Consider the following 14,070-nt stretch of genomic DNA (forward strand, 5'->3'; position numbering starts at 1 on the left):
TTCAGCAGAGAGAAAGAGAAGTAGAGTACAATGATTAGTCAATATTGACTTGCCAAATAGAAGATTTGACATCAAAGCTCTTAAACATGAAGATGACTCAATGAAACTGCAATTCTGGCACCAAGGGCTGGAGATTTCTATACTTGTCCACACTAGGACACCACCCAAACTAGCATCAAATCAACACTATCTCATCAACATACCTTTGGTTGGGCATATTGTTGTAGCTCTTCACTGGTTAGGGCACCCACAGAAATATGTCAACCCTAAAACTGCTCCAACAGTCACCTAGAGGACTGCGGCTTTCCTTCCACAAGACCCTCCATCCTTCGCTGCTCTATATGGCACCCTGTTTCAGCTTGTTATGGACAGCAGTCCCAACAAAACTCCTCTACAAGCCTGCAGCCAAGACTGTGCACAATGAATAGGGCTACGACATCTTTACACAGGAAAGAGAGTCCTCAAAACTCCATGCACAGGTATCCAGATTCTCCTCAAAAACATTCGGCCTCCCTTTCTACTCAAATCGGACCCAAAACAGAGATAATTATCACCTTAAATCATACCCAGATTTTTCTTTAGGCTTGTGGCCTGTAACAAAGATACACCTCACCAAATAGCACAGAAAACCATCCTCTGACTGCGGCTCTATTCAACAGGAAATATGTACCCAAAATCAAGAGGTATGCTGCCCAGACAGGCCTCCTATCCTCCATGCATGATGCCACAGACCTGCGACTCTTTCTCCCAAGAAAACCGAACCCTAAACAGAGATGGGTCTCATTATAAACTCGACCCTTGCCACTTGCGTCCTACCTCAAATGTCGTCCTATTTCAGGGGAGAGGATGAGCACTTGGATCAATCAAATAAGGGAGAAAGCACCTCTATATATACCAATCAGTGGGGGTCAAGAGACGCGGCTATTGGATTAGGTGAGCCGACATATAGAAGAGGTCGACTTTGATAATTTGTCCATAATCAAAAAAAATTCATAACTTCAGTTGGACATGTCGGAATCAAATGATCTTTAGATCAATCCTACACCTATCAGAGAGAGGAATCCAAGAAAAATATCAGCTGTCATAAATAAGATGACCCATGTGGAGTTTGGCCCTCGTTGCCAATTTTAACATATCATTGGGCCAAAGTTTGCACTTTCATTCTTTTTGCTTCTTGAGAAGAATGTCTTTTGCATGCACATTTATAATTAGTAAATTTACTTATTTGGCAGGTGTAGGTACTAGTCATGGTTCCTAACGAACCACTGAGGTGCGATTTGGGTTTCCTTTGCATGGAAAAGTGAAGAGTTAAAGAGCAGTGTTTCATCATTGGTTTGTGTCTCGAGTTGACACTTGGAGTGGATCTGAATCATGTCTGTAGCTAAACTCTCACGGATTATGACCTTAAAATCATAAACTGTAAAGTGATTGATTTATTTAATCTTCATTTAATCCATTTATAAAGGTTGTCACAAGTAAAGCTAGTGAAAAGTGAGATGTTTCATTTCATGGATGACACAAGAAAAGTGAATTTTCTTTGATGTTTATATTCAATGAATAAGGTAAGAAAAGCATATTTTCTGCTTTTACCAATCAATTGAGATAAGAGGCTCATTCAACCTCATTGCTTGAGGATTTTATTATTCTTTGTAAAGTGATTGATTTATTTAATCTTCATTTAATCTATTTATAAAGGTTGTCACAAGTAAAGCTAGTGAAAAGTGAGATGTTTCATTTCATGGATGACACAAGAAAAGTGAATTTTCTTTGATGTTTATATTCAATGAATAAGGTAAGAAAAGCATATTTTCTGCTTTTACCAATCAATTGAGATAAGAGGCTCATTCAACCTCATTGCTTGAGGATTTTATTATTCTTTTGGCAAAAGAATTCTTGTGAGTCAATAACAAGAAGTAGCGCACACTTGAGGAATGATATACTAATTCTTTGAGTTATATTTCGCTTATCAAAACAAAAATACAGGTACAACAAATCTCCTTGATAGCTGACGTAGCTCAAAGACAGTGGATAAGGGTGCCTTGAGGAACTCCTTCATCAATTTGATGCCTTTTAGTACTCCTATAGAACTTAGCATTGCTAATCATTTTTCCACAGAGAATTAGTTATTATTCACCATTAGATGTATCAATGATGAGAGTAGCTCGAGCACGTACTTTCACATAGGCCTAAGTGTCCAGGCATAAGTTACCTAATTGACCTTTAACCTTAGTAATGTTGTATTTCCATGGCACTAGAGAATCTAGGTTAGGGTCTTAGAATCTCTAACACTACCAATCCAAATGCCACAACAAACTACTTTGCACAACGGAATATAAATAACAATAAATCAACTAGTGCACAAAATAGACAACTCTTTACAAAATTTTAAAAACCCAACTTCATTATATTATCAATCTATAATACAACAGATTAGGGCTCCTATACCAGGGATCATGGCCCTCATACAATCACTGATACAAGAATACAAACTAGGGTTTGGTGTCAACAACTATGACAACTAATCTACCCTGAACAAGATACAACTGACTGTCTAGCTGATGTAGTGCACGATCACAGCTCCTCTTGGTCGTAACCTGAACACATCTACTGGTCCTTCTGCTCCCAATCTGCATCTTTGCCTCTATCAATGGTCCTGCTACTTTAGGTCATTGAACACAACTCTCCAATCTGCCCTCTAGTTGATCATTCGTCCATCAATGGCTCAACACATAGGGACTCATGTTGAGTTGTTCACAACTCCGTTTGTGAACAACTTCGAGACTACCCACTGTTGCTCCTCAATGCTTAGGGACTTCTTCCCTCTATTGCCTTCTTGTGCTGCTCTAATGAGGCAAACTTAGGGCATGGAGGGCTTCCCTCTATCACTATAAGACGTCCTTCTCTTCAGCAGACTTGGGCTTGTCAAACTCCTCATTTGACTTCCTTCTTTAGTCCTTCAAATATTAACCCCTGAGCTTTCTTCAAATCTGCCTCTCCTAGCAGATCTATAGTCCTTCAAGGTCTGCACTTATAGCTCCCAAGATCACCTACTTGTTGCCCTCCTTACAGCCTTAAGATGACCTTCAACAATTGTCCAAATCTTGTCCTTTTAGCCACTAGCAACACATCAACAAAAAGAGACAAACATACCTTGTTTTCAGTTCCTTTTGTCCCTGGCTCCTGTGTACTTTCACTGAGTTCTGTCAGCCCTGGTTAGGGCACACATCAGCTGTAACACTCTGCTAGAAACCCTGCATTTTACCCTCCAAAACAAGCATTACTTGCTCGCTACTATTTCCTGTGCTTGCGGCCTAGGTTAGGCCTCTCAGCCTCCTCCAAAAGAGGAGCTGACCTCTGCAATTTACACAGTAGGTCTGCGGCCTAAAACAAAGATAAAATGCAGCTCAAAAATGCACCAAAACTGCCAGACTTCACCCCCAAATCCTTGGCCTGAACTCCAAAGAAACTCACACCAAAAACAAGTCCCAAGAAGATACAAAACTTGTCCTTCTTGACTTCGGCTAGGGCTACTTCAAATCTGCTTCTATTTCAGAGATGATCTTTTGATATGTTGCACTTAGGATTGTGTAATGAGGTTGCTCCACTCTTCTATTTATATGTTTTCTTAGGGTGTGCAACAACTAGCCCTTGGGGGCTTATTTCATGTCAAGCCTACATGAAACCTTTTTGCAAATCCACATAAAAATTCATATCTCAACTTTGACAAGGGCTCTCTTGGTGCTTTTTGTTGCCCCTTGCTCCATTAAGGGTGTTCTACAATCTCCAGGTGCCAAGTCATCAAATCTCCACATGGATTCATACCCACAACTTTGGGTGCAAAACCCCCACGCCGGGGTTCTTAGCCCACATGTGACTTTGTGGTGCCAATTCCTCCACAACCTTGTACCCTAAGGTTTGGAGTATCTCCCAAGCTATCAATCTCAACAAGTAATTGCTTTAATTATTGAAGTAATTGACTTTTATAAGATAGAGTGAGTTAATCTAATGGAATGCAAAGGTTTTTTGCATTAACGAATTAGATGAATCTCAACTATTGATCTCAAGTGAGGTTGAAATTCAATCTCAACCATCAATCACTTTAGAGATTAGGTTGTGGATTCGGCCAATAACTCAAACTTATAAAAGGAAGGCTAGTCTAAGGGAGAAGAAGCAACACATATTGAGCACAAGAAATGTGAAAGTGAGATCTCAATGATTGGGTGGAGAAGGACTTCCATTCAAATGTGTAGGGTTCAAGGAAGGTGCAAGGGGCAAGGGAGATCCAGATCAACCAAACAAGATCGAAGGACGGATCTATGGTTTGATCAGCTAGATCAATTCCAAACTTATTGTTGTATGTGTTTTCCTCAAAGGGTTGGTATCCCAGGAAGAGAGCCCTTATAAGTTATGAAGTTATTTCAGTGCATAACTAATTTGAGGGGCAAAAATCTTGTGTGCATGTGATTATCAGATTGGTGTTTAATTTTTCTTTCATTGTTATAAATGTTAAAATTCTAGTTGTGCTTTTATGTAGTAGATCTGCATAATAATTGTTTTTACAGCAAAGAATCCGCTAGGGAATACATTGTCAAGTTACTAGTGTTAGAAATTAACATGGTATCACAGCTTTGTCTTTGAGTGACTGACATTCAAGAATTGCACAGAATCCAGATTCGAACAGAAGTCGTAGGGACTAGGTTCTCCAACAACCGTACGAGGCAGCAACGCGGTATTATCATCCGTATGTTGAGTTTGTTTGTGCAAGTGGCAAAGTCGTACCAATGTCAAGTTGTACAGAAAAAGTTGGCCCATACAAACAGTCAATCAACTAAATAAAAGAATTAGAGAGAGAGAGATTGAGAAAGAGAGAGAAGCTCATCTAAAACATGCAATTGGTAGCCTACAAGGAAAAGGTTTCAAAATTAAAATATATGTGTGTGTGTGTGTGTGTGTTAGCTGTCAACAAACACAACAACCGGCAGCCAAGAGTCAGGCATCAAGGAGACAAGGTAGCAATGTGTCAGACACAGTTGGCAAGGTGTTATAACAGTCACCACAGACACAGCTGCCAAGGGGCAGTACGATGCAGACGCAGGCCAATCGCAGGCTCACGCAACTTGCAAGTAACAACAGGATCAAAAGAATATACCCACCAATTGAGCCAACAGCTACAGTCAAACTGCATGCAAGAAAACTTGGCCCAACTACCAATAGCGGCAAGCGTCGAAGTGGCAGCCAGGGAAATAGAGCAAAGCCATGGGTCTAAGAAATCCAACCGCTCTCAAGCCACAAGTCATGAGGTACACAAGAGAAAGGAATCGAGTTGAGTTGTTGCTGCAAGTTCAAACCACCACAAAGGAAATAGCCAATAGAGGAGTCCAACCACGAGTGGAAGAGCGGAGCCACCTGTCGCCAAGGCCATAAGAGGCAAATGCTAGAGAGGAATTGCCATCAGCCAGTAAAGTGAATGTTGCAAGAAAGATGTGACCACAAGTATAGGGCCGACACTACAGGTTAATCTTCGAGACTGCAGAAGTGACTAGCAAGTAAAAAGGACATCCAAAAAACCAAAGAAAAAACATCAGAGCAATCAGAGAGCCAACAATAGCAATGCAAAGAGACAATCATACAGTCATATAGCCAACACAGGTGACGCAAGGATGCATAGAGTTTACATGCAAAAGGTATGAAGGGCAATATCACCTTGCAACTAGTAGTGATTGGAGGAGGTCACCCTTCAGAGAGAGAAAAGGAAACCACACCAGTCAAGGGTTTGGCCGAAAAACTATTTTTGTGGGTGTTTCAAAGGACCGAGACAAATCCATGAGGAGATCCCAACGGATCTATAAATTAGCAACAACTTTTATTCTTGAAGGTGCTAGAAGGATTTAGCACAAAGCATAAATATTAGATCTAGAGATGGCAATAATCAGTCTGAGGTTCAAGGACTAGTTGGATGGAGCATCCAACTTCCCACCCTAGAAGGCAAGTCTTACCTTGTTGTTGAAGGAAGGTGACCTTTAATAATCTGCTAAAAAGGTTGTTTCTAAACCAACAGATCTACTAGATAAGATAGCTCATATGAAGAAGGACATCTAAGCCCAAATAAGATAAGATAAGATAATTGTATTTATGTCCAACTAATGACCACAAAGTAGGTCAAAGGGACTGTTGAGTACAATGATGTCCATAATATGCGGGAGAACCAAACGGTTCCTATAAAAAATACAATGCATGAATATAAAAGGTACAATGCAAGAACATAAAAGATACAATGTATGGAATGCCCTGACGAAGAGTATCAGACCCGTCTCTCCTAACATCCGAGACTGACTGAAGAGCACTGAAAAAAAATTCCACAAAGTTTGATGGCCTGATGAAGGGTCGGTGGGAGGTACGGACTGTCCACTAACTTGTTGTCTGGGGGAGTTTGTGCACTACTGAGGTCTGGAGGACCTAGTCTGTCTCCCAGGGACGGATCTGAGATGGTTTAGTTGTTGGGGTCTCATGTGGCAAAGAAGAAGACTACCAAGGAAATGTTTAATGCTCTAGTGGACCTATTCCAAAGTGACAACATGAACAGGAAGATGATCTTGAGAAATGAGCTCAGATCCATCTAGATGTCAAGACCTAATAATGTTACCAGCTTCTTCATGAGGATCACTCAAACACAAGAGATCAACTTGCTGCCATTGGGGAGAAAGTGGAAAACATAAAGCTTGTAAATGTGACACTGATTGGTTTTCTCAAGTCTTGTGAACCATTTCTCAAGGGGATCTACGCTTGAAAGCACCTTCCTAATTGGGAAACGCTTTGGGATGATAACATCTAGGAAGAGACTCGGGAAGAGTCTAAGGTCAGCAAGTAGGGAGATGGAGAAGAGAACCTGGCCTTGGTTCGTATGGCCAAGAAGAGCAAAGGGAAGGGTTCCAAGGATATCATTGAGGGGGCAACCTCTTAGCCAGGGAAGGACTTGAGCAAGCTCAAGTGAAGAGGGGGCACTATGCATTATAGTGTCCGAAGAAGAAGGGGAAGGGAAAGTCGCAGCAAAAGCACCACAAAAAGAAAATTGTGCTCATTGCATAAAATGACTGTTCACAGCAAAATATCACCGCCCACAATAGGAAAATGATGTCTACAGCTGCAAACAAGGATTCCCAGCTACAAATCAGCAACTGCAACTGGTTTCCAGTTCTCGCCTGCATTTTCTGAGATCCAAAATGGCAAGTAATGTTTGCTGCAGCATTCTTTCAACTCCACAATCCTTCCAAGCAATATTTATGGACATCAAGTGTTGTCCTTTGTTTGGATATTTTTTTATATTATATTTGCTTTCCAAATTTTTTTAATGGTTTCTCATAGTGAAATTCCCCATTATTGGGGGAGAGGCACATGCCCTTTTTGGGAAGTACCAGGAAATGTTGGTTTCCTTCCTTGTGAGGTCTAGGGAAACGTCCCCATGTAACATAGATGTTTTTCAAAATTTCTGCATCGCCAATTCTGCGATTCCTGAATTTCATCAGTATGCTGCATTAGAGTCCTTCATTTGGTAACCTTGCTTCATTGATATTTTACTGTTCATATCATTCATAACCATTCTCTTCTGTCTACAATCTTATACTAGTCAAAGAATTCTAATCAACAATCCGACTAAATAATTTTGCCAATTTTATGCAATAGTCATGTCAGTAATGAAACTCTCTTCTGAATATAATAATATATACTATCGTAAATTAAAGAATTCTAACCAACTTTGTGAAAAAGGATTGTCCCCAAATATCTATTAACAATGCATATCATGCTGATAAATTCTAAACAGGAAGCAAATACGGAATAGAAAAATCCACTGCCCAATTTACACGCACATTGTATTGTGAAGTCTAACAATGCTTCTTACCTGAGCTATGTTGGACATCTTTAAATCCTTCCCTTCAAGTCTGTATTCGTGCATCACCCAGTTGGTCCTTTCCGAACGGGGAGCTCGTCCTATGTGGTATACTAGTATCTTTTTCATCCCCACGGTTTTTGAAGCTAAAGAAATAGCTCGTTCTTTTCCTGTCTTCCTCCAGTAACCATCTTTTGTTGGTCGACATCTCCTTGAACCATTGGGATATTCTCTATCCATGGGATTGAAAAAATACCATTCCAAGTCTCTGCTCTTTAGGCAAGATTTGCCTGCATCCAATATCATGCGAGAAGGTGAGAACCTGGCACGTCTTAATTGACAGGTAGTGACTTGATAATGGAACTTACATAAGCACTAAAGACCAGACATGGTCTAGATTATGCTAAAGAAAATCTAGGCAATACTATATTTAATCATAGTTTTTCCCCAAATTTCTTAGTTTTTTTAATGCTTGCCTGCAACGCATCCACAATTTAATCTTTACTTTTTAAAAATTTAAGCACGACCCATCTCAACCAACCAACCCAAAAACAACCCATACTCAGATCTAGCTGTAGATTCAAAACAATTGACCCAACGCTTTGCTCTGGAGGGGCATTGAGAAATTTCCTTAATTACATATCTTATGCAGATTACTTGTTTTCAGAAATTAATTGTGGCAAAGAACGAATAAATCACTACTGCAATTTTCACAAATAATGACAGTAACACAAAATAGTGAATACCAATAATTTTTGCACAGATTGTCCTAAAACCCCGATGTATGGAAAACCAGTTCGGCAGATGAAGATTTTATTATTAATCTTCAGCAAAAATTGAGAATTACAACTTCATTTTCACCGCAGAATCAAACCAATTGAAATCCTAACAAAGTATACTCTTTGACTACAACATCATTTCACTGTAGATTCAAACCAATTGAAATCTTAAGTATATTCTTTGACTACAAGTTCACCTTCAAATTTCATTTGGCATAATTGATTCTCTCATAAAATCCATATGCTTGTATAACTTTTTGGGATAGAAATTCAAAATTGAGAAACTGAGAGACGAATAGTAAGTAGATCACCAGGTAAATCCCAAGGCTCAAGCTTATATAGATCAATCTCTGAAATTGCATTGAAACTAAAACGTTGTCCACGAACTTTTCTCTTCAAGTAGTAACTGACTAGCTCTTCGTCAGTGGGATGGAAACGGAATCCAGGTTGCAGAGAAACTTGATCCATTGAAATCTCTGTTTGAATAATTTAATCCAAATTTCTACTTCTCCACTAGCTTGTTAGCCGTATCCCATGATCAAATCTCTTGGATATGACAAAATATAGAAACAATAATTAGACCCAGTTTGACATTGAAATATCTATACTCTATACCATGCAATAATGATTAGAACTGCTAAGATCTATCCCCATTCACTGAAAGACTATATAATAATAATTATGCAAATTGGACTATAACCTTCGCAGAATGACACACATAAACACACCTAAACCCATAGAGTACTCAAGTCCAGCCCTTGATAGCCAGCCTTGCTTTTCTTCACATGAGAAACAATGGTTTCCAGCCATCATGGACCCCTTTGTCATCCTCTTCTGCACCGAAACTTCTCACATCATACATAAGCCCGTCATAACAAACCAAACGTAACGGGACCCCTCCAGTGAAATTTCTGTAAATTCATGACATTACAGGCAACCCATCAAAACAAACCTATAACAAAACAGCTCCAACTCTGAATTTTGCATATATACAATTCCTTATGCAAGCTACATGAAGACGAACACCGCGTAAATCAACTGAACTCAAATTTTCACAAAAAAATCAACCCACCAATACAAACACCATATCTGAACTGAAATTCCCTAAACACCATGAGCCCCTTACAATGAATCCCATAGGGCTTATTGCGGAAAATAGAGACATAATTTGCCTCATAAAAACACATGAGCATGAAGGGTGCAAGACACCTTTGTTTGAAGGATACTGGAAGATGGTAGTGTGGAACAAGGCAGCAGGGAATGGCAAAGGGCACGGGGGTATCATGGTTTTAGTAAGGGAGAAAGAAGGTCGTCTCATTCAGTTAGAAAAAGAAGACTCAAATAAGCAATTCATTTGGTTCAAAATATCAGAAAATGGAAACCACATCAGAATTGCAGCATGCTATTTTGCGCCACAGGTCTCAAAAATCTACAAAGGTAGAGGGCTTGACCACAAAGATCCATTTGCAGCTTTAAAAGCGGATATTGCAACATATTCTCAGCTAGGTGAAGTCCTTATAGTGGGTGATTTCAATGCTAGGACTGCAAGTGAGCAAGCTAGCATTCTTTGTTGTAAAGATGATTGTGACCCTATTTGGCTTACAGAAGAAAGCAATCATCAATGGGAAAGAATTTCAGAGGACAAGGGCTGCAATCTCTTTGGTGAACAATTGCTTACTCTATGTGGGGCCTTTGATTTAGTCATTTGTAATGGCTTGACTAGATGGGCAAAGTCCGGTAATTTCACTTGCAATACTTACAATGGAGCAAGTGTGGTAGATTATGTAATTTGCTCGCATGGTTTGTGTGAGAAAATGGACGAAGTTCTGGTTGGAGATCAGCTGTGGGATTTGAAATCAGATCACAAGCCAATTTATTTATGTTTCTCTTGGATTGGAAAGAAACAATTAGAGTCAAAAATTCAGCATGTCCAACAAAATCTCCCACAAGGCAGAATTCTTTTGACCCCAGAAAATTGTAATACCTTCAAAATGACGTTAGAGAGGCTCTTTGAGAAGGAGAAAATTACAATTCACAGCCTTCATAGTCATGAATTAACACATTTAATTCAATGCGCACTTGCAAAGTGCAAAAGAACAAAAATTAAGAAGTCTGAAACAAATTGCTTTCCGGTTAATGCTTGGTTTGACGAGGAATGCAAAAAGGCAAGGAGAATCTGGAAAGAGTCAAACAAGGACAACATAAAGCTCAAATCTTACAAGCATTTATTAAGCAAGAAAAAGGCTGATTTCATGGTTTCAAGGAGGGAAGAACTAATCTTCCTTGGGAAAAATAATCCCAAATTATTTTGGAAGGAGCTCCAACCGAAAAAGATACAAATTGGAAATAATATTACAGCGTCTAAATAGTTTGACTATGCAAGACAACTCTATGAGCAGGTTCCCAAGGTTGACCCTCCCCCCTTGGTCAACACGGATACTAAACTCTTCACGGTACAAGAGGTAGAGATGGGTATCAAAAAGTTGGGTGTTGGAAAAGCAAAAGACTTAGCTGAACTCCAAGCAGAATATCTAAAGTGGGGCTCAAAGATCCTTGCACCTCACATTACAAAAATCTTCAACAACATCATACAACAAGGGCTCCCCACAGATTGGACAACTAGTCTGGCAATACCTCTTTTCAAGAGCGGTGACATCAATAATCCCTCCAATTATAGGACCATCATGATAAACCCTTTGTTTGTAAAGCTATTTGGAAGCATGCTAGAAAACAAAATTAGCAAGTGGGCAGAAGAAAGAAATAAGCGTGCTAAAGGGCAAGCAGGTTTTAGACCTAGGCATTCAACAGTTGATCATTGCATAACTTTAAGGCACATCATTGAAAAAGTTTGGGAGAATAAGGAAGAAGTCTTTTGTTGCTTTGTTGATTTCAGAAAAGTGTTTGACTCGGTTCCTAGGGATAAACTTTGGCAAAGAATGGAGGAACTTGGGGTTCCTAAACATTTGAGAGCAGCTGTGCATAGGCTGTATGAAGAGGTGAAAGTCAAAATTAGAACTTCGGCAGGCATTTCTGAAAGTTTTAGAAGCGATATCGGGGTCAAGCAAGGTTGCCCACTGTCTCCTACCCTTTTTGGTTTATATATCGACAAGCTTGAGGAGTGGTTAAATTCGCAAGGGGGTGATGGTATCTATTTGTGCAAGTTTGTTATAAGGCTTCTTTTGTATGCAGATGACCTTATTCTGATTGCTAAATCGGCGCTTGGTTTGCAAGAGCACTTACTATCCCTTGAGCATTTTTGTAGAAGTGTGGGGATGCAAGTCAATATCAACAAAACGAAAGTAGTGGTCTTCTCTAAGAAAAGAAAACATAACCAACATAAGTTCTACTTTGAAGCCAACATTCTGGAAGAAGTTGCGGAATACAAATACCTCGGAGTTGACTTCAACAAAAATCTAAGCTGGAATGGTTGTAGAAAGAAAAGAACTTTGGGGGGTTGGAAAGCATTTTATGCTTTTCAAAATAGGTATAGAGAGGCAGAGTTATGGGACTGGAAGACCACTCAAACTCTTTTTGGGCTTCTAGTGATTCCAGTGATTCTATATGGTTGTGAACTGTGGGCTAGCAGTACTTCCGACATGCAGTGGAGACAAATTGAGAAAATTCAGAAGCGATTGATTACAAACAAATTTAAGATTAAAAGTGCAGTGCCTTATGATATCTTGTTAAGTGAAACAGGGGCTGCTCCTATTGAAGCAATTGCTATGGTGCGAGTCATAAGTTATTTAAAAAAAATTGAGCAAATGGAAGAGGGTAGATGGCCTAAGGTTGTCTTTAATGATAGATTGTGCAAGAGCAAAAAAACTTGGATGCAACAAAATAACAAATAGTTTAGTAAATGGGATATTTGCTTGAACGCGTGCCCCATAAATAGCAAAGAGATAAAAGCTTTTGTTATGGAAAAGTTCCACAAACGTACTTGGGAGAAGGAGCTAGGAAGAAAGAAAAATTACTATATTGAAGTGTTTAATCCCACTCATAATCATCAACCAAAAGCATACATAGAGGCCAATATCTCTTGGAGAGCCAAAATTCTTATTGCTCAGTTAAGGACTAATTCTCATCAACTCCGTTGTGAAACAGGGCGCTGGAAAAGGCCAAAGGAAGTGTGGGAGGAAAGGGTATGCATTTTTTGTTCTTCCGGAAAAGTGGAAACAGAAAAACATTTCATTTTAGAATGTGAGGCCTTCAAAGACAACACGGAAAGTTATGCAGATACGCTGGCAGCTAGCTCTTGGGATAATCTATTTAACGAGGGGTTTGTCGAGAAGACGGGAGCATTTATTGTGAAGCTTCACAAAAAAAGGGCCGAATACATCAAGCAGATGAAAAAGCAATCTGTCCCATAGGCTATCTTTAGCCTCGTGGACGTTAAAATAATTTATTTCTTTCTTTCTTTCTTTCTAGGTCAAAACAAATACACGCTCTCTTTAAAATTCCTAAACTCCTATCATTAAACACAGTCCAACAACAACGGAAACACTACTCACCAAAGCATCTCAACTTTCATAGCCATAAATTCCTTTAAAGTTTAAGCCCTACAATAAACATCTCATATTACTTTTCTCCAAATTTCAAGCATTGAACAGAAACCCATAAAATACAAAAGCCATGACACAGCATTTCACAAAAAACTCTGTACTTCATAAGCAACCCATTGAAGTAAGTAGCCAGGTACCACGAATTAATCTTCTCGGACCGCCATCGTTCTAATTGACACAACATTTGGGATTTCATTTTGAATGGTTAAGGGGCTGACTCCAGATATGAGTAGAGTTTTCCACGAGCCTTCCATGAATGTTGCTTTCATAGTCAAAGCTTCCGCCGCAAGCAAGCTTCTTCCACCATTGGTGGTATAGTAGTCAAGCTTTATTTTAGAAGTTGTGTGAACATTTTATAATTTTCTATTCAAAAAGTCTCCAACCATAAAAAATAACAAAAATGGAGATTTGTTCCATAGCTAATTATGATTAGCATACTTTTGAGCATAATGACAATGTCACTATTCAGTGCAGTAATTCCTGAAATGGACATGCTTTGAGAGGTTTTTTCAGATAAAAATCCTGTTAAAAAGCCTTTGTAGCCAACGCTTCGCGACATAATTAATTTGAAAATATATATTGGATTAAGAACATGGCATTTTCTTACTCAATAACGTTTTTTTTTTTCCCAAAAGTATACATTTTTCTAAAAGTCAAATATCTTTTCTTCAAAGGATGGTATCTACTTTCTTCAATATCCAATTGCTAATTAGCAGCAGCAAACTCCACGTACCCCAACCAATAACCTCACGAGCTCTTGGAGAATAATGACAGGTATGTATATGTATAGACTAAGGTCTAGGCGTAACCCAACCAATCACCTCACGAGCTCTTGGAGAATAATGAC

General features: G+C 39.2%; 1 protein-coding gene across 4 annotated transcripts in view; it reads right to left on the reverse strand.

Annotated features, from left to right (window-relative positions):
- Positions 1-13,551, reverse strand: part of LOC149221096 (uncharacterized) — a 35,324-nt gene extending 21,773 nt beyond the window's left edge. Inside the window, exons 1-5 of one of the 4 annotated variants that reach the window (XM_089384996.1) lie at positions 13,361-13,551; positions 13,173-13,220; positions 9,393-9,575; positions 8,976-9,210; positions 7,898-8,175 (exon numbers count right to left, since the gene is read on the reverse strand). In XM_089384996.1, coding sequence (XP_089241122.1) covers positions 7,898-8,175; positions 8,976-9,132 — 435 coding nt within the window. In that variant the 5' untranslated portion in view covers positions 9,133-9,210; positions 9,393-9,575; positions 13,173-13,220; positions 13,361-13,551. Of the gene's footprint in view, positions 1-7,897; positions 8,176-8,975; positions 9,211-9,392; positions 9,576-13,172; positions 13,221-13,324 lie in introns of all 4 variants that reach the window. The other 3 variants (XM_089384997.1, XM_089384995.1, XM_089384998.1) reach the window with 3 other exon arrangements.
- Between the last annotated feature and the right edge of the window lie 519 nt (positions 13,552-14,070).

Source organism: Pinus tabuliformis, chromosome Q (assembly GCF_031772625.1).
Source record: "Pinus tabuliformis cultivar Carrire ecotype Pingquan chromosome Q, CPIR1, whole genome shotgun sequence".
Lineage (NCBI taxonomy): Eukaryota > Viridiplantae > Streptophyta > Pinopsida > Pinales > Pinaceae > Pinus > Pinus tabuliformis.